At 55.3% G+C, this 27,392-nt stretch overlaps 1 protein-coding gene across 1 annotated transcript in view; it reads left to right on the top strand.

The window, feature by feature from the left end:
* Positions 1-27,392, top strand: part of JPH3 (junctophilin 3) — a 96,452-nt gene that overhangs the window by 28,504 nt on the left and 40,556 nt on the right. The window contains exon 2 of the mRNA XM_032156245.2: positions 11,663-12,440. Within this exon, the coding sequence (XP_032012136.1) occupies positions 11,663-12,440 (778 nt within the window). The remainder of the gene's footprint in view (positions 1-11,662; positions 12,441-27,392) is intronic.

The following is a 27,392-nucleotide window of genomic DNA, read 5'->3' as shown; positions in this document are numbered from 1 at the left end:
CTTGGTTCAGAATGAGCACTTTCCCAGTGCCTGCTGAAGCACTGGCGAAAAAACGAAAAAAAGAGCCCTTCCCTGGCAGTCCTCCCCCCACCCTCCTCTGCCTGGTGCCCCTGGGCTGGGCTTGTCTGATTGTTTGCCTAGAAACTTTTCTTCCTGGGTTCTGCAGAAGGAGAGAAAACTCTCTTCCTTTCATTCATTATTTGTATTTCTCAGCAATCTGGCTTTTTATCCTTTTTCTTGGTTTGTCCTAACTTTGTTTTAAGAGATGGAGTCTTGATCTGTCACCCAGGCTGGAGTGCAGTGGCGCGATCACTGCAGCCTCAACCTCCTGGGCTGAAGCAGCTGGACTACAGGTGTGCGCCACTAAACACACTAATTTTAACAAAATTTTGGTTGGGCGCAGTGACTCACGCCTGTAATCCCAGCACTTTGGGAGGCCAAGGCGGGTGGATCACTTGAGGTCAGGAATTCGACACCAGGCTAGCCAACATGGTGAAACTTCGTCTCTATTAAAAACACAAAAATTAGCCAGGCATGGAGGTGTGCACTTGTAATCCCAGCTACTCAGAAGGCTGAAGCAGCAGAATTGCTTGAACCTGGGAGGTGGAAGTTGCAGTGAGCCGAGATTGCGCCACTGCGCTCCTGCCTGGGCAACAGAGCGGGACTCTGTCTCAAAAAGAAAAAAACAAAAAAGAAAAAAAAAATTTTTGGTAGAGACGGGGACTTGCTGTGTTGCCCAGGCTGGTCTGGAACTCTGGGGCTCCAGCAGTCCTTCCGCCTCAGCCTCCCAAAGGGCTGGGATTATAGGTGTGAGCCGCCACACTTCTCCTGTCCTTTTACTGCATTATTTATATAGTTAATCACCTCGCTACAGACTGAGAATTCTGTTCCTCAGGCTGCCATCACAAAATACAGACAGCATGGCTTAAACTACAGTTCATTTCCTTGCAGATCTAAGGCTGGAAGGTCAGGGTCAAGGTCAAGGTGCCGGGAGAGTTGGTTCTTCTTTGTCTTTATGGGCTTGTCCCTCTGTATTCCTCTGAGTCCCTTCATAGAAAGACACCAGGCCTGTTGGATGAGGACTCCCAGTGCCTTCATTTTTAACTCTGCCACCTCTTTAAAGACCTTATCTATCTCCAAACAAGGTGACATTCTAAGGTGGCAGAGGGTGCCGGGGGCGGTGGGGAGGACTTCAGCATATGCATTTTGGAGAAACACAATTAAGCCCATAGGGAATTCCAGCAGATATAACTATTCAGAGCTCCGCTAAGATTAACAACAACAACAAAAATTAACTGATGGGCGGGGCACGGTGACTCACACCTGTAATTCCAGCGCTTTGGGAGGTCAAGGCAGGCGCAGTACCTGAGGGCGGTTCGAGACCAGCCTGGCTAACACGGTGAAACCCTGTCTCTACTAAAAATACAAAGATTAGCTGGGTGTGCTGGCGGGCGCCTGTAGTCCCAGCTACTCGGCAGTCTGAGTCCAGAGAATCGCTTGAACCTGGGAGGCAGAGGTTGCAGGGAGCCAAGATCACACACTGCACTCCAGTCTGGGCAACAGAATGAGACTCCATCTCAAAAAATAAAATACCTGGTGTTGGTAGTAATGATGTAGGCGACGTGGTCTCTCTTATAGTCTTTTCTGAGGGTAATTTCTGGAAAACCATAACCCCAAACCCTTCCTTTCCACCAAGCAATTTCATTCTAGGAATTTATCCCAAGGATAAAGTTTAACATCATGTAGAGATTAGCTATGAAAACGGAGGAGTGACCCGAATGCCTTGCGGCATAGGATTAGCTTGTAATTTATGTGCTTGTGAAACAGCCGTGCCGTGGATGGGGCTCCGTGCAGCCGGGGACGAAGCGGGTGCTGAGAGGCAGGAGGGACAGGCACGGGGCTTGGGGGCTACCCGTGGAGAAAGCCCTGGAGCTTTGTGAATGCCGTCTGTTGGCCAGCACAGGGCTCTCACTGTCCTGTTGGACCTGTGCCGGGGCCTGGTTGCTGTGAGGGTCCCAGAGGGGGCACAACAGGCGAAGACCCCAAAGACGGGTCTGTTCCGGGGCATCCTGGGCAGAGAGCGGGTACAGGGGACAGAAACCCAGCCAAAGCAGCTCAAGTGGAAGATGGGTACTGGTTGATATGGGCCAGCCTGAGGGGTGTCAGAGCCAGGAACGGGGAGGCCATGGGAAGCCCACAGGAGCCACTTCTCACTCCCCTCTGAGGGTGGAGGCCTGGCCACCTCCCCAGTGGTGCCTGTCTCCTCCTTTCTCTGCGAGTTGGCTTCTCTGCGTGCCTGCCTCCGGGTGGGAAGGGGTCCCTGCAGGCTTCGTCTCCTCCCAGCCGCAGAGCCACCACCTCCTTGGGCTCCCCTGCCCCAGGCCCAGGCTGGTGTGGTTGGTGGATCTAATTGGGATTTGGTAAGCTGTGATGGGAGGGGGGCTCTGGTCCGTGCCCACCCATGGGAAATGGGCCGGCCAGAGTGAGTCAGTGGTCCAGTCCAGAACAGAGGCTGTGACCCGCCTGGTGGGAGAGGATGGGCTTTGGGGTCGGACCTCAGCCCCGAGTGGGCAGGCACGGCGTGGGACTGGCTGAGAGACGCTCTGTGTGGGCTTCGCAATCAGCTCAGCGTAGGTTTCAGTCCCACTCTAGCTGGGGGACACTGGGGTTATTTTACCTGTCTCTGCCTCAGTTTCCTTCTTTGTTAAGTGGACACAGTAAGAGTCCTGAGCTCCTGGGGCAGTGTGTGGATGAAAGGTGACCTCCGCCTGCACGGAGCCCCGGAAATGTTTCCCCTTTTCCCTCCTCACTGGACTCTGGGACAGTAGTGGGAGCCTGTCCGTGGCCCTGAGGAGGTGGAGCACGTGGTGGGGGCTGCGCTCTCCCCAGCTGGGACCCTGGGCTCTGAAACTAATGTTTTGGGAAGAATGTCAGCTGACGGGTGGGGCTTCAGAGGAGGAAAAGAAACAAGTGTGTGAGATGTGCGGGCCCTGGCGAGAGACAGGCAACAGCAAGAGCCTGCCGGCCATACTTACCCACAAGGCCGGCTGCGGGGCTGTGCTGGCCCAGGGCTCTGGCTTTCGGACCCAGACAATGCTGCTGACCACGCAGGCCAGGCGCTGAGTGACTGTCCCACCGGATCTCTGAGCGGAGTCCCCTGAGCATTAGGAATGCAGCTTCTCAGGCCGTGCCAGCCTGGCAGAACAGGAAGGGAGGGGTACAGCCCTGCGGGGATGCAGCTGTGGCTCGAGTGACACCTGCTGACGGCCTCATCTCATTTATTCTCTGTGAGTCTGGTTCTAGTCGGCGTTTCACGAGCAAGGTTTAGGGGCTTTGTTCTCCCCTGGGGTCCACCCACATCTTCTGACTTCCTCTCGCAGTGTTTGGGCCATTGGTGGGTGAGGTGGCTGCAGCAGAGCCAGGGGCTCCTGTGTGCGGGGGCAGCACTGAGATCCCTTGCAGCCACACCCTCCTGAGAGGGTCTGGAAGGATGCAGGGCACCCCGCCAACCCACCTGCTTCTGGGGTATCTTCTGGGGCCCCAGGGCCAGGGCAACTGGAGCGGACAGGACATTATCTAGCTCTGGGGGCCGTGCTGACCGAGACAGACCCTCGCGGCGGCCCACAGGGATGGGCAGCTTGCGGGGCAGCTTTGTCCCCCCGGCACTTGGTCCTGTCTTTATGCACACAAGCTGCCTGTTCTGCAGGTGACCAGTTAGGTTCGATGGAACAGGCTTTGGGAATCAGCGCCTTGGATTTGCCCCACAGCTTTGGATCTTGACCTTGGGAGAGGCCTCCACCATGTGCCCTGGGGTGGGGTGGGGGGCGTCCTGCATCTGCGCCGTTCAGATCAGTTGCCCTCAGCTGCAGTTGGCCGTCAAGCACTAGGGTGTTGCTGGCACAGCCAAGGAACTGAGCCCAGACTTTTTGTTTACTTAATCAAGCATAAATGCAGAGGGCTGGGGGTGGCCGAGCTGATGGTGCAGGCATGCGCGCTCAATAGCTCCATCACAGTGCATGTCACTTTATTGAGCAACCGAGGGAGGGAGGGAGGGAGAGGAGCAACTGCGGCGATCGTGGAGGCCCAGCCGGCAGAGCTGCCATCTGGGGAAGCCCTGTCCGTCACTGCCAGTTCCCGGCGCTTTGGTGCCCTCTGCTGTGGGGTGATGAGGTCAGGCTCCTCACGCAGTCATGACAGAACTGAAGGCCCTGTGCTTTCGTGCAGCCAAACCCCCTTTCTTATTGATATCAGTTACAAAATCAGAGCTATGTTCCCACCAGGGGCAAAAATCCAACACCATGCAGTCGACTCCGGCGACCCTCATTACACTGTGCCGGGAGGCATGGCCAGAGCTGCGTCGGCTCATGCGTCGCTTAAACCTAGAGGTGGGTGCGATTATCACCCTGTCTTACAGGTAGGGAAACTAACTCAGGTCTGAGATGTGACTGACCTTCCCCAGCCATAGTATGTGCAGCGCCGTGGGGCTTGGACGCGGCTGTCTGGTTTCAGGTCCACACGCTCCCGAGCACTGCTGGCCGGGCTCCAGCATGATGGGGGTGAGGCCTCTACAAGTCCCTGTTGGCCACAGGAGTTTGCTCCGAGATCCTGGGTCCCTGACTGTGTTCTCAAAGCCCCTAGGATTTGACCAGCCATTCTTTTATCTTAGGAGTTGGAAGTCTTACATCTGTATTTTTATTTTGCTGTGCTTCCACCCCCTGCTCTGCTACCTTCAGTACATTGTTTTATTGGCATAGTATAAAATTCATCATTTTACAGTGTGCAGTTCAGTGGCACTCGTACATCCACAGTGTTATGATCATCGCCTCCATCAAGTTCCAGGGTACTTTCATCACCCAAAACCCCAGCCCTGTGAGCAGCCATTCCCGCTCCTCCCTGGCCACCATCCGTCTCTGGATTTACCTGTTCATGATATGGAAGTGTGTGTGTGTGTGTGTGTGTGTTTTAAATGAAGGCTCGTGGTACGGGGTCTCTTCTTGTTTTGCGCCCGCGTTGGGCCCAAAGTGTGTCCTGTGTGCATGTCTCTGACCCCCAGAGTCACGGAGCCCAGTCACGTGCTGCGCGGACATGGAGTCTGAAGTTGTAAAGATAAAGTTGGGTGAGACCCCAGTGACTCCCAGGCCCTTCTGCTCTCCTTTCCAGATCTGGGACTTTCTCGGGGACAACCCTGGGGTAACAGCCACCCCTGGAGTCTATGCTTGAAGGCCACTCCACCTCGTGGTGCCCTGGGTGAATGTCGAGGGAAGGCAGATTCCCTGCGCACCCGGCGTCGGCTTCTTGCTGAAGGACTTCAGGCGCCGGCCTCCCCGGTGTCGTTCCCATGCTGAGCTCCAGTCGGGGGTGTGACCAGCACCCTGTGCGGGGGCTGCTGGGGTTCCGTGTCATCAGAGCAGTGCTGTTTTGTGTTTTTCTTTAAAAAAAATTTTTTTTTCAGATGGAGTTTCACTCTTGTTGCCCAGACTGGAGTGCAGTGGTACAATCTTGGCTCACTGCAGTCTCTGTCTCCCGGGTTCAAGCGATTCTCCTGCCTGAGCCTCCCCAGTAGCTGGGATTACAGGCGCCCGCCACCACGCCCTGCTAATTTTTGTATTTTTAGTAGAGGTGAGGCTTCACCATGTTGGCCAGGCTGGTCTCAAACTCCTGAGCTCAGCTGATCTACCTGCCCAGCCTCCCAAAGTGGTGAGATTACAGGCGTGAGCCACCACACCCGACCTCCTTTTAAAATTTTTTAAAATTTTTAATGAGATGGCGTCTCACTGTGTTGCCCAGGCTGGCTTTGAACTCCTGGGCTCAAATGATTCTCCTGTCTCAGCTGTGTTTTGTGTTTGCTCCAGCCCTTTGCTGGTAAACAGACATGTTCACTGGACACCTAAGTGCCTGGCCCGTGGGGCACGGGGTGGGGGTGGTGTTCATGGCCGGAACTCCACAGGCTACTGGGGAGACACAGGAGCGACCACCATGATCCACAGACCACGACTGCACAGAGCACTTGAAGGGGCGGGCTCAAGAATCGTGCTGGAACAGTGAACATGAGGGCTCCTGGCTCTCCTGCCAGGACAAGGGTTAAGTAGGAGGGGACAGGGCGGGGCTGAGGTGGGCAGGGTTGGTTCATGGCAGGGCTTGGGGAGCGCGGAGAGCGAGGAGTACCGGGACCTGGGGTCCCTGCTCTGCTCACCTGCTGAGAATGAGCCATTGGCGGCCTCTGTTCTCCACGTCTGTAGAGCGGCTTCTCTGCTTCCGCTCCTGTAGAATGGGAATGACAACATCCAGCCACAGAGTGCTGTGAGTTCAGGGACAGGACACAGCAAAGGTGCCCTAGTACCCCTTCCTGCCCCCAGCCCGGCATCACCCCTCTATCCAAGGGAAGAAGCAGAGGTCTGCCTACAAATCTCTCAGGATGTGAAGTGTGGCCCCCAGCCTGGTGCCTTTGCAGTGGGCCCAGGACGGAGGGTAGCCTTGGCTCCTGGGGAGGACAGGTGAACCTGGATCCAGACTGCCTCAGGTGACAGCCCTGGGTTCTAACCCTGCCCCTTCCACTTCCTAGCTGTGTGTTCCTAGGGCGGCCACAGCCCCTCTCCAGCCTCAGTTGCCTCACCTGGGAAGAGAGGTGCAGGGGTTTTGCAATGATCATAATAGTTACCATCAATCGAGCATTAGCAACTTTCCAGCACCTTAAGGCAGTTATCCTGTGATCTGCACAGCCACCCTCCCCTCATTACAGATGAGGAGACTGAGTCAGAGAGAGGTTAACCCAGACATTCCCAAGGTTGTAGATTGAGAAAGTGTTGAGTTGGGATTCGAACTCGAGTCTGTCTAAGGCCGCCTAGCCCCTTCCTGACCCCAGAGCCTTCCGCACCTCATGGCCCCACCAGACCCTGCATGAAGCTCCTGGTGGGCAAACTGGGCACCTTCACTTTAAATGTTGAGGGAAAAATACACATAACCTACAATGTCCCATCTCAGTCATCTTCACGTGTGCCGTTCTGTGGCATTAAGCACATTCACACTGTTCAACCGTCACCAGAACTTTTCCATCTCTAGAACTTTCTCATCTTCCCAAACTGAAACTCTGTCCCACTAAATGCTCACTGCCCGTCCTCCCTCCTGGCCCCTGGCACCCTCCGTTCTACTTTCTGTGTCTATGAATCTGATGACTCCAGGGACCCCATGAGAGTGGAATCCCACAGGATTTGTCCCTTTGAGACTGGCTTATTCCACTCTGCATGACGGCCTCAAGGCCCATCCAGGAAGCAGCAGGTGCCCGGCTTTCCTTCCTTTTTAAGGCTGAGAAATATTCCACTGCATGGGGGGACCACGTCATTTTATCCACAATGACTTCACTTTTCAGCTCTTGTTCCCATCTGTATCTGTAAGCTGGGCATCCCTTGATGGAGGAGGGATCTTGGGGAGTGGGTGAGCCTCTCCGCTTTCCAGGGTCATCCTCCACTTTGCAGGGGCAGCCCACCAAACTGGACTTCCAGCTGAGGGGCGGCCCAATTTAACTAGCACTTTGGGAGGTTGAGGTGGGTGGATCGTGAGGTCCAGAGATTGAGACCATCCTGGCCAACATGGTGAAACCCTGTCTCTACTAAAAACACAAAAAAATTAGCTGGGTGTGGTGGCACGTGCCTATAGTCCCAGCTACTCAGGAGGCTGAGGCAGGAGAATCGCTTGAACCTGGGATGCAAAGGTTGCAGTGAGCTGAGATGGCGCCACTGCACTCCAGCCTGGCGACACAGCAAGACTCCATCTCAAAAAAGAAAAAAAAAAAAAAAGGCTGTCCAGTTACATGTTTGTGCCGGGTAATCAACAAATGCTTTTTATTTTTATTTATTTATTTGTTTAGAGACAACGTCTTGCTCTGTCGCCCAGGCTGGAGTGCAGTGGCATGATCTTGGCTCACTGTAACCTCCACTTCCCAGGTTCAAGCAATCTTCCTGCCTCAGCTTCCTGAGTACCTGGGATTACAGGCACCGATCACCATGCCTAGCTAGTTTTTTTGTGTTTTTAGTAGAGACAGGATTTCACTATGTTGGCCAGCCTGGTCTCTAACTCCTGACCTCAGGTGATCCACTTGCCTCGGCCTCTGAAAGTGCTGGGATTACAAGCATGAGCCACCCCACCCAGCCAACAAACGCTTCTTAAATGTAAGTGTGTTGCATGCAGTGTGTCCCCTTAAGAACTATGTGTTGTTCATCTGAAATTCAGATGTTACCAGGCGTCCTGTGTTTTATCTGACAACCCTGTCCACAGCCCTCACAAGGAAGGGGCAGTCGCTGAGGATGCAATCTTGGGGTGAGGGTCTCTGCGATGGCAGCCTGTGTCCAGCTTGGACTGGCCGTGGGAAGGCCACTGTCTGGGCGTGTCTGGCCTTGGTAAAGGGCCACCCCCTGAGACCCACCTAGCCTAGTTCCAGTTTCCCCCTCACAAACCCCAGCCTAGAAGGGCGTTCGGGTGTAGAGCAAGCCACAGGGTTTCCCTCCAGTGTGGCTCGCATTGGGGTGCCAGGTGGTTCTGAGTCAGCTGCCCCCTCTGCCTCCTCCCCGTGCCCACCACAACTGCCCCACGCGCCAGGACGTCTGGGGAAGAGGCTGAGGCTGACGTTCTGGAAAGGTGTGCAGCGGTGCAGTGGGGTCCCAGGGGTCAGGTCCACATACATCCCTGCTTGCCCGGCTCTCGGCCTCCTGCAGGAGAAGGTGCTGTGGCCTAGTGCGTGGGAGGGCAGGAGCCCCATCCCTGGAGTCGGAGGTTGCTTCCGGTGTTGATGGCAGTGGAGTTGCCTCCAGGTTAGCTGCCTCCTCAAGCAGCTTTGGGGGTACAGAATGACCGACCAGTGTGGGAGCACAAACATCCGACCCTCTTGCCTGAAAGTGGGATGAGGCTGAAGCTGACCTTTCGCTGAGACCACCTCATTCGGCCCCGTCCTCTGCTGCCACATCCTTCCTCCTGGTATCCCCCTTCTCCTGCCCCAAACAAATCACGTTCACAGGATCCCCAGCTCAGGCTCTGCTCCTGGAGAAGCTGCCCTCAGAGGCTGCGTTGCCGATTACTTTTTCAATGGAGAGACTGCGGTATGTGGCAGGTGCCACCATCTTTTGGAGTAAGGCAGCCTCAGGGGCTCTGTCCGGGGCTGCAGCCTGATCGGTGGTCTTTGCACGCCTCTTCTCTGTCCTGGCTGGGCCACATGCCACGTGGGGCATGAGGGGCCTGCAACACAAGTCCCTCTGGGGGCTCGTGATGTGGTTGAGCTGCAAGATGCATTCTGGAACATCTAAGACACCAGCCGCTCTCCTGAGTCAGGATGCCGCAGGTGCTGGGCATGGGGGCTCTGGGCCTGGGGACTGGGGTGCTTGGAGGTGCTGGGGAGGAGGGGTGGGGCTGGCTTGGAGCCCATGGGATTCGACTGGAGGGTGGTAATGTGAGAGAGGAGTGTGTGTGAACAGAGCCTTGGAAAGACAAGCCTGGGAGGATCAGGACCCTTTGTGGGGTGGTGGGTGAAGGTGGCGGGGTGTGGGGATACCCTGGGGAGGGACAGGTGACTTGGGGCCACAGGACTAAATGTGGACTTAGTTTTATCCTGCCGTCTTGTGTGGGGCATTTGAGTGGAGCGGGGCTGGCTAGGGAAGGGGGAGGGGCAGCGGAGAGTGGAGGGCTGCTTCGCTCCAAGAGATGGCGGCACCTGCCACCCGCTGCAGCCTCTCCGTTTAAAAAGTGACTGGCAGAACAGGAGCAGCTACTGCCAGCTCCCGTCCATCTTGTCCTCTGAAAAGAGAGGTCAGAGTGGCCAGGTCGTCGTTTTTCAGGAGACACAAGAGAGCTGAATTTTTATGTGAAATCTCTTGGTTTTGAGATGTTGGCAGGTAATTCCAATGTTTTATGAAAACAGTGGGGGGACGAATAAAACCTACATATCAGTAAGTCTCGGCCTCCAGGCCTCTGGTCAGCAGCCTGTGCCACCGTGAGTTGGAAGAGTGGTGGACGGACCCTCTGTTCTCCCCGCAAAACCCTTTCCAGGGTGGCACATCCACTCCGTTAGTGCTCAGCTGCAATGAGAAGCTCGAATGACAAATGAGGCTTGAGGTTTGCCACGTTGGGCACCATGCTGAGGCCCAGTCATCCTCACGGTGACCTGTGGCATGAGGAGTCCCGGTTCCACTCTACAGATGAGGACACTGAGGGCCAGCGGGGCCCAGAAACTTGCCTGAAGTCACAGCTCACAGAGCAAGACGTGGGCCCAGGTCTCCTGACCGGGTTTCCTTTTTATTTTATCGTGGTAAGAGAAATACAAAATGTACCATGTTAGTTAGCTACTTTTAAGTATACAATTCAGCAGCATTAATTACATTCACAGTGTTAGGTAGCTGTCATCCCTGTTTACCTCCAAGAGTTTCCCATCATCCCACTACAAAACTCTGTCCCTGTTCAACACTGACCCCACAACCCTCCCTAGCCCCTGCATCCACCGTGCTTTCTGCATGTCTGAGAGTGACTATTCCAAGGACCCCGTGTACATGGAATCATCCAATATGTGGCGTTTTGTGCCCGGCTCAGTTCTCTCTGTGTAATGTCTTCGGCGTTCATCCACGTTGCAGCCTGTGTGAGAATGTTCTACCTTTTCAAGGCTGAGTGATCCATCGTATGGACGGACCACATGGCGTCTGTCCATTTACCAGGCGATGGACTTGTGGGTTGCCTTTACCTTTCCAGCCATGGGAACAGTGCTGCTGAGAACCCAGGTGCACAGGCAGCTGCTCCAGTCCCCACCCTTCCTTCTTTTGGGGATATCAGGTCTGCTGATTTTATGTCTGAAGGTCATGGGCCACTGCCTCTTCCCTATGCCTTTGAATCTCTTCCATGGTGTGTCCACTGTGTGGTCTTCCACACGCTTGTTGGATACCTCCAGCAATGGGGAGCTCACTGCCTCCCAGAGCAGCCCATTCAAGGCTTAGCGTGTAGCCCACAGCTGTGTCCCTGTAGCTGCCACTCATTGGCCTCCTGACCCAGGACACGTTTCCTTGTGCCTGTGGCGGGGGCTCCGTGTTCACTCTGGGTTCTGTGGTCCTCACTCTGCACTACACACTCTGATGCCTCCCTTCTCCCTCCCCGGTTTCCGAGAGAGAACAAGATCTAGCCACGAGAAGCAGGATGGAAGTGTCTTCAAAAACGGCCACTGGTGATAGAAGTTGTAAGAAGGCACCGTGGTCTGTCTGCCTCCACACAAACCTCACCGGGTTTCATCAAGATAGCACACCAAGAGTGGGGTGGCTCGTGCCTGTAATCACAGCACTTTTGGAGGGTGAGGCAGGATCGCCCATGAGTTAGAAACCAGCCTGGCGAACATAATGAGACTGCCATGTCTACAATTAATGTGAAAAGTAGTGGAGCATGGTGGTGCGTGCCTGTAGTCCCAGCTGCCCAGGAGGCTGAGGCAGGAGGATCGCCTGAGCCCAGCGGTTCCTGGCTGTAGCGAGCTGTGATGGTCTCACTGCACTGCAGCCTGGGCAACACAGCAAGAACCTGTCTCAAAAAACACAAAACAACAGGAAGCTCAGACGGGACGGTGGCTGCTTCCACCCTGTCCGTGGCCAGGCTGTCGCCCCTCCTCTGTCGCTAGGCACTCACCTCTTTCTCGTTTTCTCCCCAGGGACCTACCAGGGCCAGTGGGTCGGTGGCATGCGCCAGGGCTATGGCGTGCGGCAGAGCGTCCCGTACGGCATGGCTGCAGTCATCCGCTCGCCCCTGAGGACGTCCATCAACTCCCTGCGCAGCGAGCACACCAACGGCACGGCGCTGCATCCCGACGCCTCTCCGGCGGTGGCCGGCAGCCCGGCCGTGTCCCGCGGGGGCTTCGTGCTCGTGGCCCACAGTGACTCCGAGATTCTCAAGAGCAAGAAGAAGGGGCTGTTTCGGCGCTCGCTGCTGAGCGGGCTGAAGCTGCGCAAGTCGGAGTCCAAGAGCAGCCTGGCCAGCCAGCGCAGCAAGCAGAGCTCCTTCCGCAGCGAGGCGGGCATGAGCACCGTCAGCTCCACGGCCAGCGACATCCACTCCACCATCAGCCTGGGCGAGGCCGAGGCCGAGCTGGCGGTGATCGAGGACGACATCGATGCCACCACCACCGAGACCTACGTGGGCGAGTGGAAGAACGACAAACGCTCCGGCTTCGGCGTGAGCCAGCGCTCGGACGGGCTCAAGTACGAGGGTGAGTGGGCCAGCAACCGGCGCCACGGCTACGGCTGCATGACCTTCCCGGACGGCACCAAGGAGGAGGGCAAGTACAAGCAGAACATCCTCGTCAGCGGCAAGCGCAAGAACCTCATCCCCCTGCGAGCCAGCAAGATCCGCGAGAAGGTGGACCGCGCCGTTGAGGCCGCTGAGCGGGCCGCCACCATCGCCAAGCAGAAGGCTGAGATCGCGGCCTCCAGGTAGGAGGGCAAGGGGGCCAGGGGCCCTTCTTGGTGCCCAGAAGGTGTTTGTGAGCCCGGTCTGTTCAGTCCTGCTGTCGCTCAAGGCCTTAGGCCAGGTCCAGTTTGAGGCCTACACTGGTGTTTCTCAAACTATGCTCCATGGAACCCTAGGGTTTCCTGGAGGTTCTCAGAGGTGACTGTGGGCAGGATTGGTGCAGAGGAATGGTTGATCTGTGGGGGTGTAGAGACCTACAGCCTCCTTAAACCGAGCAGTGTCTCTTTGTTCTATATGCTGATGTTTAGTGTAAAATATTGGTGGATAAAGAAGGTGGTCTGTTCCGTTGGTACAATGCATCAGAGTGCTGCTGTGCTGGCTAGGAGGGGTGACACCACCAGGTGGGGGTGGCAGGTCTAGCACTGCAGGGCTGTGGGAGGCGGCTAGGAGCTGCCTCAGCTACCCAGACCTATGGTCTAGATTCTTGCGGGACCCTGGGAGATGGTAGCAGTTGAGAGACCAATTGCGAGTGCCTGGCACGGGGCTCATGCAGGCCTGGTGCTTTGGGGGCAGCTGGTGTTCTGAATCAGCTGCATGACCTACTGAATTTGGGGTCCAGGGGGGCCTCTAGGTCCTAAGGAGTGGATCCAGAGGTGACTGTAGGTGGGATCGACGTGGCTTGTGGGTACCTTTAGGGGTGGGTGCAGGGTGGGGCCTTCAGGGCTGGAGGAAGGCGCCCAGTGTCTGTCTCCTGTGGAGGTGAGCGTGTGAGCCGGGGGCTGGTCCCAACCAGGCTGTGGCCGGCAGAGTCAGCTGCTGCAGGTTGGAGGAAGTTCCCCTGTGGAAAGCCACGGGCCCCACAGGTAGACATTTGGGTAATAAAGTAACTGAGGTTACTAAAGGGCTTTGTCAAGACTTGGGAAGGAATTTCAGAAAACCCAGAGCTTTTGCTTTCCACCGGCATTTGCTTTCCTGGGCCAGACCAGGGCCCCTGGGGTAGCCCAGAGAGTCTTGGGGCGGGGATCTGGGAGCTGTATGGGAGGCCATGGGCTGTCCAGGCAGGATGCTTCCGGGGGGACATTCCACTGCGTCTTTCTGGATGGTTTTGTGTTTAGACCTGGAGTTCCTCCAGGAAAGCTCCCAGCGTGGGTGCAGCTCAGCCCTTCCTGACCTGTAACTAATTAAAGTTCAGCCCATTTGGTTCTGATTTTCAGTGACCTTTGATCTACAGTGAAAAACAAAAATGGCGGCTGTGATTTGTTGGCAAAATATGTTGCCCGCAAGTTCTGTTGTTTTAGAGGGAATCAAGATCGATTCCAAGAAGCCGAAAGAAACATAGAATGAGTACCTGACACTGAGGTCCAAAATCGCTGTTTGCCCCTCCCTGCTCCCTCAGAAATGTTCAGGCAGGGAAATAAACAGGAGCCCACGTGTGACTGCCCACCTGGGGTTTTAAGAACAAATTAGAATCAGTAGTTATTTTTTCCATCATAAATGTAATACTCGTTCCACAGGAAAATAAATAACACTGAGAAGGGAGAAAGCAGCATTAGCTCTGGTCTGATGAATCGGCCGAGCACTCTTCTTGGCATTTTGGTGAATTTCTTTCCTCTGTGTTTTGTTTTTCGACCCTTTCTATTTTGTGTAGTTGCTTTTTTACCCTGGTGGACAAGAAGCAGTTTTGGGGGCTGGGGGACAGCGGCGTCATGGAATTGAGGAAGCTCGTGGCAGCTCCTGTGTGAACTGCAGATTGGTTCATGAGTTCGTCGGTTCGTGAGTTCTCAGCAGCTCGAGGACTTGGCGGACAGTGCCCTGCAGGACTGAACTTATTTCATAGCCTTGGCACTGGGTGGATGTCTGTAGGACTGGGGGGACATGGGACCTGGGACAGTTTTCAGACGAATTCCCCTAGACATTAAGAGAAGCGGGTTCCCATTAAGGAGCCAAGGTGGCATGGACAGGGCTGGGGGCAGCACAGGTGAGGAGCTGCCCCAAGGCAGGTTGTCAGCCTCTCTGGACCTCAGCTTCTAATCTCTGAAGGCCTGTGAAGTTTACGTGGTAACAGCTCCCTTCCTGGGGCATCCAACCTCTTCCTGGGGTTTTGGGGGGCCCAGGAGCTCTGTGGGAGCATTGTTGGGGGAGATGCCTACATATAAGTGGGCGTCATGTTGGGATGAAAGCCCAGGGGCTGGGCCGGGAGGGCGAGACCTGAGCCCCATGCAAAGGAGCCGGGGCAGGGTGGGGTGGGCGCGGCTCCTACTGAGTCCGCAGCCCTTGGGACACTGGCCAGCCAGCCTTGGCATGGCCAGCGCCCGTGTGTCTCCTGGGGAGGCATTTTACTTAATGGACAGAAGGACAGACAGACGGGTGGAGGGAGTGAGAGGGAAGGGATGGGTTTGCAGGCTGGTGCAGCTGTGAAACTGACGGAGCCCACTCCCTCCAACCCCCCGACAGCCTTCAAGACCCAGCAGCCCGTGCTCCCTGGCGGGTTGGGGCTTGCCTTCTGCACTGGTGGAGTCCGAGCTGACTCCGTCCCTTTGCCCGAGCAGGCGTCATGGGGAGGGAGGTGGTTCCTGCTTCCGTATATGCACAGCTGGGGTCTTGGAGTGTAGCTCCTTTGTGAGAAAGGGACTGGCTCACCCGCCGTGTCCTGCTGTCCACACACACGGCTCTGCACGCCACTCACGGCCTCCACACCGCTGTGCACAGCCTGCACATCCTTGCGCACCCGTGGAGCCAGGGTGTGTGGCTGCACAGGTACACCCAGGTGGAGGGGGGTGTGGCCTGGGTGGTCTCCAGGTCACTGGAACTTAAAGTGTCCAAGAGAGGAGGTGTCAGGCCTCAAATGGGCACTAGGAACCGGCTTCTCACCCTTGCCTCTGAGACCCGTAGACCCGCGTCCAGCCTGGGCTGTCGTGTCTGAGCGCCCCAGGCCGGTCGCCTCCCCTCTCTGGGCTGGGTTCCCCACTGAAGGGGGGCGGGGCTCCCTGCTCCCTGTAGTGGCCTCGGCGTGGGGCCGGGCCTGTGGTTGCACCGTCTCCATTGGTCTCATCCTCCCCCAGCCCTGCTGTGACAGGCATGGGAGGCAGGTGTGTTTGTGAGCTCACCGGTGTGACCCTCGCGGAGGCGGGAGGCTACACAGTGTTTTTAGTCATCAGAGGATGAAGGATGAGCCTGCATTCTGGGCTGCAGGGCCTGGAGCTGTGCTTTCTCAATGGACTTAGAATTTGGAAAAAAAGAAAAAAAAAGGAGGGAACAGAGTCCGCCGCCCTGGAGAGTGAAGCTGATGAATGGCTGGCTCAGGCGCCCACAGCCCCAGGGCCAACCCTCCACTGGAGCGTGAGAGCGGCCGCGCCACGTGGACTGAGGAGTGACTGGCCCCGGGCGGGCTCCTGCCACTGTCACAGTCGAGAGATGCGAGGGAGCTGTAGGGCAGCTGGCACTGTCCTCGCCCGCCCCGGCTGGCAGGGCTTGTCAGGCCACGCGAAGTGAGAAACGGTTTGCTGTGTCCTCCACGGAGTGCCAGGCCCTCCCCCGGAGAGCAGCTCTGCTGTGAAGGGACGTGGGTTTTCCTGGAAAACGGGGCGGGACGTGTGGAGCTCGGAGAGACTGAGGTCCTGTGCTGCTAAGGGGACTGGCCCTGGCCCTTGGCTGGGAGGGTGGGAGCTGGGATTCAGCCCAGGGTGGAGTCACCGTGGGTTCTAAGGCACACGATGCCCTCCCCAGCCATGTGACATCATTGTCTGGGATGCGCCTTCGAGGCTTTCCAGGTGCCTGGAGGGCTTGTAAAAATGGTGGTCAGGCCCCATGCTCCAGACCTTGTCTCATCATGTCTAGGTGGGGCCCCAGCACCTGTATTCTGACCTGGTCCCCAGGACGCAGATGCTGCTGGCCTGAGTGACCCCGGCTCTCTCCTGTCTGGTGTGGGTGCTGCTGCTGGGAGGCCTTGGCCCCGCGGGGAGATGAGGCATCACACATGCAACTACAACGCGGTCAGAGGCAGAGTCCAGCCCAGCAAGGGTGTGCTGGTAGAGACGAGGAAGGGGTGAAGCAGGTGGTTCCAGGAGGTCCTGTCTGGGTGAGACCTTCTGCTGCAGAGAGGGGTGGGAGCCGGTGGCCCCACGGAGCTGAGGTCAGGTGAGAAGGGGCTGCAGTGTCCTGTGCCTTTCTCCTGTGGGGTCAGCCTCACCCCAGTAGGAACTCCCACTAGTGAAAGTCTGAGATGGTCCCATCCTGCCGTGTCGCCTAGCAGTGGACCACAAGGCATTGGCCCCCCCTGCCTTCACACACTCAAGACGTTTTCGTGACGCATCTCCTGCCAGGGGGGCATACACAGGGCACCTTTGCACAGCGTTGCCTGAACCCCTGGCTGTGCCCGGGCGGACATAGGAATTCATCACAGTCCTCCTCGAAGCCTGGGTTGCTCTAGAAGATGAAACTCAATCGCTGTCCTTGATCTGCTGCTCCCTAGAGGCCCTGGGTTGGGAATCGGAATGTAAATGTGTCACCCACCCTAGAGAGGAAAGTCCTGCAGTGTGACATGGCTTCATTTTCAACAGCCGAGCCCCTCTGCCACAGCAACTCTCACAGCCCTCTCATCCCCACCCGCCGTGGAAACCAAATAAAAGCAGAAAGCTCTGGTGGAAGCCGAGCTGGGGGCGATGGGGCAGACTGTAGCCCGTTTCTCCTTCCCGTCCCCCTCCCCACTTTGACCCCTGGGACCTGCTCAGAACCCCAGGGTGAAGGTTCATGGCCCAGGAGACATCTCAAGTGTGACCCATTGGCTGCCTCTGCTGCGGGAGAGGGAGAGACGGGGTGGCCCATGTGAAAGCGCTATGCCTCCTGCAGCCCCGCAAAGCCTGCAAGAGCTCAGCCAGGATCTGAGGGCATCGTTTCTGCTGGGACCCCCTCTCTGCTGCGTCTCGTGCAAACGTTGCTGTGAAGAGATGCCAAGGGGTTTTGCAAAGCAGAAACCCAAGCTAAGAGGAGGAGAAGGGATTGTTCTGGGGCCCATGCCCACCTTGATTCAGGGGGTTTCACTTCATTGTGCTTTGCAGATGCTGTGTTTTTACAGATTGGAGGTTTGTGGCACCCGTGCGTGGAGCAAGCCTATTGGTGCCATTTTCCCAACAGCACGTGCTCACTTCATGTCTCTGTGTCACATTTTGGTAATCCTCACGGTATTTCAAGCTTTTTCATGATTATATCTGTTCATGGTTATTTGTGATCAGTGGTCTTTGAGGTTGGTAGTGTGGTTATTTGGGAGTGCCACACATCGCATCTGTTCATGGTTATTTGTGATCAGTGGTCTTTGAGGTTGGTAGTGTGGTTATTTGGGAGTGCCACACATCGCACCCATGTAAGATAGTGAACTTAATAAATGCTCTGTGTTCTGACCAATCCTCCAACCAGCCGCTCCCCCATCCCTTTCTCTCCTCTGGTCTCCCTGTTCCCTGAGACCCAACAGTATTAAAATTAGGCCAGTTAATAGCGCTACAATGGTCTCTAAGTGTTCATGTGAAAGAAGAGTCTCACATCTCTCACTTTAAATCAAAAGCTGGAAATGATTAAGCGTAGAGAGGAAGGTGTGTGAAAAACCAAGACAGGCCTCATGCACCAGGCGGCCTAGTTTTGAATGTAAAGGAAAAGTTATTGAAGAAAATTAAAAGTGCTGCTCCAGTGAATACATGAATGATAAGGAAGTGAAACAATCTTATTGCCGATATGGAGAAAATTTTAGGGTCTGAAGAGAAGATCAAACTAACCACAAGCCTGATCCAGAGCAAGGCTCAACTCTCTTTAATACTGTGAAGGCTGAGAGAGGTGAGGAAGCTGCAGAAGAGCTGGAAACGAGCAGAGGATGGTTCATCAGGTTTAAGGAAAGAAGCCTCTTCCAGAACATAAAGTGCAAGGTGAGGGAGCACGTTACCCAGAATATCTAGCTAAGATTGTTGATGAAGGTGGCTACACTCAACAGATTTTCAGTGTCGGAACAGCTTTCTATTGGAAGAAGATTCTGTCTAGGACTTGCATGCTGGGAAGAAGCTAATGGCTGGATTTGAAGGACAGGCTGGCTCTCTTGTTAGGGGCTAGCACAGCTGGAGATGTTAACTTGAAGTGTTCACTGAACATTCCAAAAATCCTAGGGCCCATAAGAATTGTGTAAAATCCACTCTGTCTGTGCTCTAGAAATGGAACAACAAAGACCTGGATGGCTGCACGGCTTACAGCATGGTTTCCAGAATAGTTTTAAGCCCAGTGTTGTGATCTACTGCTCAGAAAAAGATTCCTTTTAAAATATTACTACTCACCCAGGAGCTCCCACGGAGACGTACAGAAAGATGAATGTTGTTTGTGTGCCTGCTAACACAACATCCAGCGTTCAGCTGTGGATCGAGGACGAATTTTGACTTTCAGGTCTTATTATTGAAGAAATACATTTCGTAAGGCTGCCATAGATAGGGATTTCTCTGATGGATCTGGGCAAAGTCCATTGAAAACCTTCTGGAAAGGATTCACCATTCTAGATCCCATTAAGAACATTTGTGATTCAAGGCTGGAGGTCAAAATATGCACGTTAACAAGAGTTTAGAAGAAGTTGATTCCAGCCCTCACGGACGGCTTTAGGGGCTCAAGACTTCCGTGGAGGAAGGACTGCAGACGTGGTGGAAATAGCAAGAGAACTGGAACTAGAAGCGGAGCCTGCCGATGGGCCTGCATTGCTGCAAGCTCACGACCACACCTGAAAGACTGAGGAGTTGCTGCTTAGGGGTGAAACAAAAAAATGGCTTCTTGCAATGGAATCTACTCCTGGCGAAGATGCTGCAGATATTGTTGCAGTGACAGCAAAGGTTTAGAATGTTCCTTCAACATAGTCGATAAAACAGCAGCAGAGTTTGAGGGGATTGACTCCAGTTTCGAATGAAGGTCTACCGTGAGTCAAATGCTATCAAATAGCATCACATGCTACAGAGAAATCTTTTGTGAAAGGAAGAGTCCATTGATGCAGCCAACATTGTTGTCGTTTTTTTGTTGTTGTTGTTTGTTTGTTTGTTTTTGAGATGGAGTCTCACTCTGTCGCCCAGGCTGGAGTGCAGTGGTGCGATCTTGGCTCACTGCAAGCTCCGCCTCCTGGGTTCACGCCATTCTCCTGCCTCAGCCTCCCAAGTAGCTGGGACTACAGGCACCCACCACCGCGCCCATCTAATTTTTTGTATTTTTAGTGGAGACGGGGTTTCACCGTGTTAGCCAGGATGGTCTCGATCTTCTGACCTCGAGATCCGCCCACCTCGGCCTCCCAAAGGGCTGGGATTACAGGTGTGAGCCACCGCGCCCAGCTTGTTGTCTTATTTTAAGAAGTTGCTGCCTCAGCCGTCAGCACTCACCACGCTGATCATCCACAGCCAAGCCAAGACCCTCCACTGAAGGTTCAGATGATTGTTTACACTTTTTAGCAATAAAGTATTTTAAAATTAAGATTTGTGATTTTTAAGATATAATGCTATAGCAGGCTTCATAGACTACAATATAGTATAAACATAACTTTTTTTCTTTTTCGACACAGGGTCTTACTCTGCTGCCCAGGCCGGAGTGCAGTGGTGCCGTCATGACTCACTGCAACCTTCACCTCCCGGGCTCAAGTGATCCTCCTGCTTCAGCTTTTCGAGTAGCGTGTGGGGAGGGTGCATGCAGCTGGGCTAGGATGGCCTGGCTGGGGTCAGCCCCCGTCTGTCCTGGAGGCTAGGCAGGTGCAGAGCTTACGGAGGTGGCCACCTAGATGATGGTGCCTACTGTTGTGAGTTGAGGCCGTTGGATCTCTGTGGCAGTCAGCAGGACCGTGGTGGCAGCCCGTGTGCTGGTTGTCAGCTGATGTCCCTGTCTGTGATTTTTCCTTGTGAACTCAGCCTTGAGTGGGCATGTAGATCAGAGGTGACAAGTCCTGGGCACCTCTGCCACTCTTCCTCCTGCCCTGCACCCACTACAGACACAGCTAATTGGTGGCTGCATTGAGAATCTTGTCACTGGGTAGGTCCTTCTATCGGCTCAGGACTGTCCTGCAGGCATAGCAGGAAATGAACTGCAGGGGGAAGTTGGGGCCTGGTTGCTAAGGAGGGCAGTGCCTGGTCTCCAAGCCGGTCAGTGCCTGTGGGGGGACTGGAACTCTCACCCAGGCCTCTGCTCTCGGTCCTGTTCCTCCTCTCACACCCTTCACACCCAGGCTGGGCTCAGGGATCCTTGTTGATAAAGGCCTTGAAATGTCCTCTGAACAGTGTTGCTCTGGGGGTGTGCAAAACCCAGGGTGAGAGCTGCTCAGAAAGGGACTGGCGTTAACCACACATGTCCGCTGGTCACCTGGTGGCCTTCGACAGGAACGTGTGATGCATCCCTGCGAGAGTGTGGCTCTGGGAAAACGCCATCACCGCAAACAGCTGCTCTTTGTTGCAGGCGCCCGGGGGCATGGCCCAGCGAGTTTCCTTAGCCAGGGGCCAGTTTGCCTGGGGTCAGTGGGCAGCGGCTGGGAGTCGAGTGTCTCGAGTGGGGCCCTGCTTGGTTTCTCCTTGAAGGTCTGGCAGGGTCAGACCCTGCATCAGCAGTAACCGCGGAGAGGGGAGAGCCGAGTCTGCTGCTGTGGGCTTCCTGAGCCTTCCTGCCACCCCCGCCAGGGCCGCTGAGCTGCATATTCGAGGCATGCAGCCTGCCAGGCCCTCCGGCCTCCCTGCGTGGCCACCAGGGAAAGTGGCTTCACTTTGCTGAGCCTCTGTCTCCTTGGTTACAAAACAAATAGTTTTATTTTTTGAGACAGGGCCTTGTTCTGCTCTGTCCCCCAGGCTGGAGTGCAGTGGTAAAATCATAGCCCACTGCAGCCTCGATCTCCTGGGCTCAAACGATCCTCCCACCTCAGCCTCCTGAGTAGCTGGGACCGCAGGCGTGCACCACCGCGCCCAGCTAATGTTTTTATGTCTTGTAGAGATGGAGTTTCACTGTGTTGACCAGGCTGGTCTCCAACTCTCAGGCTCAAGAATTCTCCTGCCTCAGCCTCCCAAAGTGCTGGGATTACAGGCATGAGCCACTATGCCCAGCCAATAACGTTCTATTTTAATTTCCTATATTCCCTAAATAGTAATAACTGTTTCCAAGGGCGATATTCAGAACATGTAACCGGTACAGTGCAGGCACCAGTCCACGTCCCGGCCCCCCGTGTGGGGAACCAGTCTGGCCATCTCATAGTCCCCGTGTCTGCTCTGCCCGCCTCGTAGGAGGCTCTAGATTGAATGAGGTTCGACAGAAAGTGCTGTGAGCCTGGCCCTGAGTCCCCTCGGGGGTCTCACTTGCCGCTCTGCTGCTGTCGCCGCGCCGTTCCCTTTGCCCACGTGCCCTCCTGGCCTCTGCACAGATGTCCTGAGTGGGACTGCTGGGAGTGGGGCATTGCTGCGTGGCGGTGGAGCCTCGATAGTGGCTCTCTCGGGGGATTGTTGGCAAGCTGCACCGCTTGAAAGTTAACTGATCGGGGTGCATGGCGTGAACTTCCTTTCCTGAGCTGCTCAGCCCAGTGTATGCTGTGAGCCAGGGGCCCTGCGGGCGTCTCTGCCTGCCTATCTCAGAGAACACTCTCAGTGTTGCAGGTGCCGTGACAGCTGTTTTACAGCCCAGGAAAAAGCCTTTCATGCTGTTCCTTCCAGCTGAACCCTCAGCTGGAGTCACCCCAGAAGCCGCAGGCAGGAGAGTGCCCACAAAGGACTGGATGCAAACCTTCCTGAGACGAGGGGGTGGGGGTGGGTCAGGATTCTAGCAAAGGAAGCTCTGAACACCAGAGTGGCCAGTCCATGGCATTTCTTGGGGGACTTACAGAGGGGGTTTCAGCTTCCTCGTGGGAATGGGGAGATGAGCCACGTTCTGCCCGGGTATGTCTGCAACGACCGGATCGGATTACGGAGTTCATATGAGGGTGAAGGAACTTGGCTCAGGGCCGGGCCCAGTTTCCAGGCTTGATCTTGCAGTGTTTGGGGGCAACAACCTGAATAAGTGAATCAAGTCAGTGCCTGGGAACATTCATGGCCCTGGCTTGGGTTCAAGCCTGCAGGAAAAACGTGCAGCTGGCGGGTCAGGGGCGGTTGGGACAGAGGAGGAGGAGGAAGAACGGGGGCTCCTACGTGCTGTGGGCGTGTGCTCTTCTCTCTCCTAGCGTCCGCCTTTCCCCTCTGCCTCATGGCTCAGCTTGGGCTGCCGTAACAAAATACCACAGACTGGGTGGCAGAAATGCGTTTTCTCCCAGTTCTGAAAGCCGGACAGTCCAAGTGCACGGTGCCTGTGGGGTTCCGACAGGGGCTCGCTCCTCGGGCTCCTTCTTGCTGTGTTCACGGGGCTTTCCTTGGTGCACGGAGAGGATCTCCCTGTCTTCGTCTTCTTAAACGGCCACCAGTGCCATCAGATTAGGGCCTCACCCATGTGGCCTCGTTTAACCTTAATTACATCCTTAAAGGTCCTAGCTCCACATATAGGCCCCCTCGGAGTGGGGGCTTCACATAGGAACTTGAGGGGGCCTCAGCCTAGACCACCTGGTGTGTTGGGAGGAGGTCAGGCCAGCGCTGAGCGCCCTGCCTGTGGGTGAGCCCTGCTTCTGAAGGAACACTAATAAATAAAAAGGAGGAAGCCAAACTGACCAGACCTAAAATAAGAGCATCTTAAGGTCTGACACCTGCCGTGGCATGAATGAGCCTGAGAACATGATGCTGAGTGAAGGAAACCTGTCACAAAAGGGCAAATGTGGCCTGTGAAATCTCTAGAACAGGGAGGTTCATGGGGACAGGGAGTGGACTGGGTTACCGGGGGCTGGGGTGGGAAGAACGGGGAGTGGCTGCTTCATGGGTATGGAGTTTCTGTTGAGGGTGATGACAGTGCCCTGCAAGTAGACAGGTGACCGATGCACAGCGTTGAATGTACTGAATGCCGCTGAACTGTGAACTTTAAAATTGTTAAAGTGGCAAGTTTTATGTTATATTTTTAAAAATCATATACAAAAAGGATGTTGTATTAAATGAGAAGAACTCATTTCTCTCAAGTACCAGTCACTCAGTGTGGAGTCTGCTTTGTGAGGTCACTGTGCCCAGGCCTCTTCTGTGTTGAGCCACTCCATCTCTGGGGTGTGACCCTAGCTTACCACCATGACCATAGGAAGACCATGAGCTGGTCCTTTAAGGATGCAACCCAGGAGTTGCCCCGAGGACTGTGCTCACATTCTGTTGGCCAAAACTCGCTCACGTGACCACACCTAGCTGCAAGGGAGGCTGGGAAATGTAGTCCTTAGTCTGGGAGGGGGCATGTGCCTGGCTGACAGTGGGGCTTCAGTGCTGTGGGAGAGGAGGGGCTGGTGGCTGCCAGGGGATGGACAGCTGTCTCCACCACACCTGGTCTCACAGTGGTCATGCTCCAGGACATAAATGTCCCCTCTGCGGCAAAGTCTTCCTGGGTGTGGAGGGGACTGGAGTTCCACACTCTGGTCTTCACAAGATGGCCTCCTACTCCAGAAGGCACCATGCGGTCCACCCTTCAATGTGAAGACACTGCCTGTGTGTTAACGGGCGCAACACCAACCTGGGTGCAGGGCAGGTATTCAGCAAATGGTGAATGGACGTCTGGGAGCTGACTACTAGTGACCTCCTGAGGTCGCAGGGCTACCAAACAGTGCACGGCATTTGCACCCCAGCTGGGGCGTCCTGGCGGGCATTCTGCATTCTCTGCCTTTGAGAAAAGGGTGGGAGAGTTAGGACAGGAATTTTCTGTTTCCCCCCTCCCTCCTTCTCCTCCATCCCTCCTTCTCCCCCCGCCCTTCCCCTCTCTTTTTCCCTTTCTCTTTTCCTCCCTCTCTGTCCCTCCCTCTCTTTTCCTGTCTATCTCCCTATCTGCTTTGCTCTCTGTCTCTGTCTCCTATTTTTCTCCATCTCTCTTCCTCCCTGTCTCTTTTTCTCACTTTCTGTCACTCCGTTTCTGTTTTTGTTCCCCCTTCTCTCTCTCTCTCTCTCTCTCTCTCTCTCCCCAGCTGCCCCGTTTCCCTGTCTCTTCACCTGTGGATTCCTGAAACAGACCTAGGGCATGATGTAGTGGAAGGCAGGCCCCAGAGGCATCCAGGTGACACCGTGTGGGCATTTGTAAAGCAGGAGGCCCCAGCAGGTGGAGCAGGAGGACTCACCCCCCTGCAGTGGGTGGTCAAGAAGAACTGCCTTTCCTAAGCCCCTCTCTCCTCCAGCCACCCCTCACTCGGGGCCTGATGAGAGGGACATGGCAGATTGGGGCTTGCTGTGGGGCTGGTGCTGAGGCAGGGGTGGGTGGCCCCCCAGCCCCTATTTCCTCCTCTCCAAACCCAGCCATCCCAATTAGTTATTTGCCCAGCAGGGCAGCTTGACTGGCTGGTGCCTTGCTGGGTAATAAGCAGCTGAATAAGGGTGTAATTGCTGGAGGTGGGGGTGCAGTTGCAGACCTGGGCTGTCACTTAGCCCCGGACAGCTGCAGCAGCCACAGCGAAAGCCATGCAGCCCGCCCCATGCCTGGCCTTGTTGCAACAGCTGCTGGAGCAGCCGGGTGTTGTGGCTCATGCCTGTAATCTCAGCACTTTGGGAGGCCAAAGCAGGCGGATCACTTGAGGTCAGCAGTTAGAGACCAGCCTGGCCAACATGGTAGGATCCCCTCTCTACTAAAAATATAAAAAAATTCAGCCAGGTGTGGTGGCAGGCACCTGTAATCCCAGCTACTCGGGAAGCTGAGGCATGAGAATCACTGGAACCCAGGAGGCGGCAGAGGTTGCAGTGAGCCAAGATCATGCCCCTGCACTCCAGCCTGGGTGACAGAGTAACAGTGTCTAAAAAAAAAAAAAAAGTAAAAAGAAAACTACACACATATACACACAACATGAAATGTATGATTTTAGCCAGGCACAGTGGCTCACGCCTATAATCCCAGCACTGGGAGGTTGAGGTGGGTGAATCACTTGAGGTCAGGAGTTCTGGACCAGTCTGAGCCAATATGGTGAAATCCCATCTCTACTAAAAATACGAAAATTGGTAGTGTATTAGTGGGCATGGTGGCGGGCGCCTGTAATCCCAGTTACTCAGGAGGCTGAGGCAGGAGAATCGCTTGAACCCAGGAGACAAAGGTTGCAGTGAGCCAAGAGAGCAGCACTGCGCTCCAGCCTGGGCGATAGAGCAAGACTCCATTTCAAAAAAAAGTACGATTTTAACCATTTTTAAGTGTACAGTAAGTGGCATTAAGCATGTTGTGCAACCATGACCACCATCTATCTCCAGAACTCCTTTCACCTTGCAGAAATGACACCCTGGACCCTTTAAACAGTAACTCCCCCTCCCGGGTTCCCTCCCCCAGCCTGGGGATTAAGTGTCTAGCAGCTGCTCTCTGCAGAGGGATAGCATGGCCGTGCTCCATCTCTTCTGGGCCCATTGAGCTCTGCTGTGAAGGGGATTCCTTTCCTTGTCCCTGTCACTCCTAGTGCGGGGGTCGGGGGGCACCAAGTCCTAGCCCTGCCACCTGGAAACCCTGGGCAAGCAGCGTCACCTCCCTGTGCCTCAGTTTCCTCATCTGTAAAGAGGAGCTGAGGACAGGACCTGCTTCCGAGGCTAGGGAGAGACGGCGGTGCACAGGGACCAGCTGTGCGTCTCAGTAATGTAGAGAGAACTTCCCAGGCCAATGGCGTCCCTCTGAGAAAGACTCTCCCTGGATTCTCTTTGAGAGTCTTGAGCCTTTCCCCAGAGTAGATGCTCTGAAACTGTCTCAGCTGGACAGAGGGGGCTGCAGAGAGGGCACAGAGGACTTCCTGGGAGTCAGGTTTCCTGGGATTGAGTCCCAGCCCTGCTGTAGGGCTGGAGTGAAAGGGGCTTTCCCAGAGAACCTCTCCCAGGACTCTGTCCCGACGTGGCCGAGCTAATTCAGTTCCGTGCTCCCCTTCGTCCACCCCCACCAGGGGCCACAGGCAGGACTGGGCAGCTCTACCCATGCTCCTGTCCTGTGACAGCACAGACCAGTGCAGCAGGGTCTGGCACATGTCCACTGTAGTCACCGCAGTCCCCCAGTCTCCCCGTTTGGTAGAGGAAGCTAAAGCTCGGGGCAAAGGCGCACCTCTCAGTGGACAGGTGAGTCTCTGCCTCCCCACCAGCTGCCTCTTCCACAGATGGACCCCCAATGACACTGTCACATTGCCTGCCTGAGCCTCACTGTGCTAACCTGTAGGAGGGGGCACCTCCTCATGGGCCATCCCCATAAGGCTGGAGACGAACAGCTCCGCCCAGTTATGGGAGTCCCATGCCCTCCAGGACACATCCAGGCAGATCTCCCATAGCGCATCACGGTTCCTCCAAGACTCAGTTTTCCCGTCCGTCCAATGGGATGACAGTGGTACAGGCTGTGAGAATCCCTTATCCGAAATGACTGAGATCAGAAGTGTTTCGGATCTTGGCTTTCTTTGAGTTGTAGAATATTGGTATGCACAGAATGAGGTATCGTGGGGATGTGACCCAAGTCTAAACATGAAATTCGTAATACATAAGTTTCTGGAGGCTCCAGGGAGAATGTGTTCCTCGCCTTTCCCAGCTTCCAGAGGCCACCTGCGTTCCTTGGCTCGAGGCCCCTCCTCAGCCTTCAGAGCCAGCAGGGCAGCCTCTCCTCTCCTTTCTGACCTCCTGCCTCCCTCTTACAAGGACTATTGTGATTCAGGGTCATCCGATTATCCACCCAGATAATCCAAGGTCATCTCTCCCTCTGCTGATCCTTAACTCAGTCATATCTGCAAAGTCCCTTTTGCCACATAAGGGGACACATTCACAGACGGGTTCTGGGGATCAAAACAGGGACATCTTTGAGGGCTGTGATTCTGCTGACCACGCCCTCTGGGCCTGCCCTTTGGACCTGCGGATAGCAGTGGACTGTCTTTAGGGGGAGCAAAGCCTCCCGCTCTGAGCATGGGCTGGACT

This window comes from Hylobates moloch, unplaced genomic scaffold (genome assembly GCF_009828535.3).
Source record: "Hylobates moloch isolate HMO894 unplaced genomic scaffold, HMol_V3 SCAFFOLD_6, whole genome shotgun sequence".
In the NCBI taxonomy this organism is placed as follows: domain Eukaryota; kingdom Metazoa; phylum Chordata; class Mammalia; order Primates; family Hylobatidae; genus Hylobates; species Hylobates moloch.
Note: the sequence above shows the minus strand (reverse complement) of the source record. Positions and strands in the feature narration are given on the sequence as shown.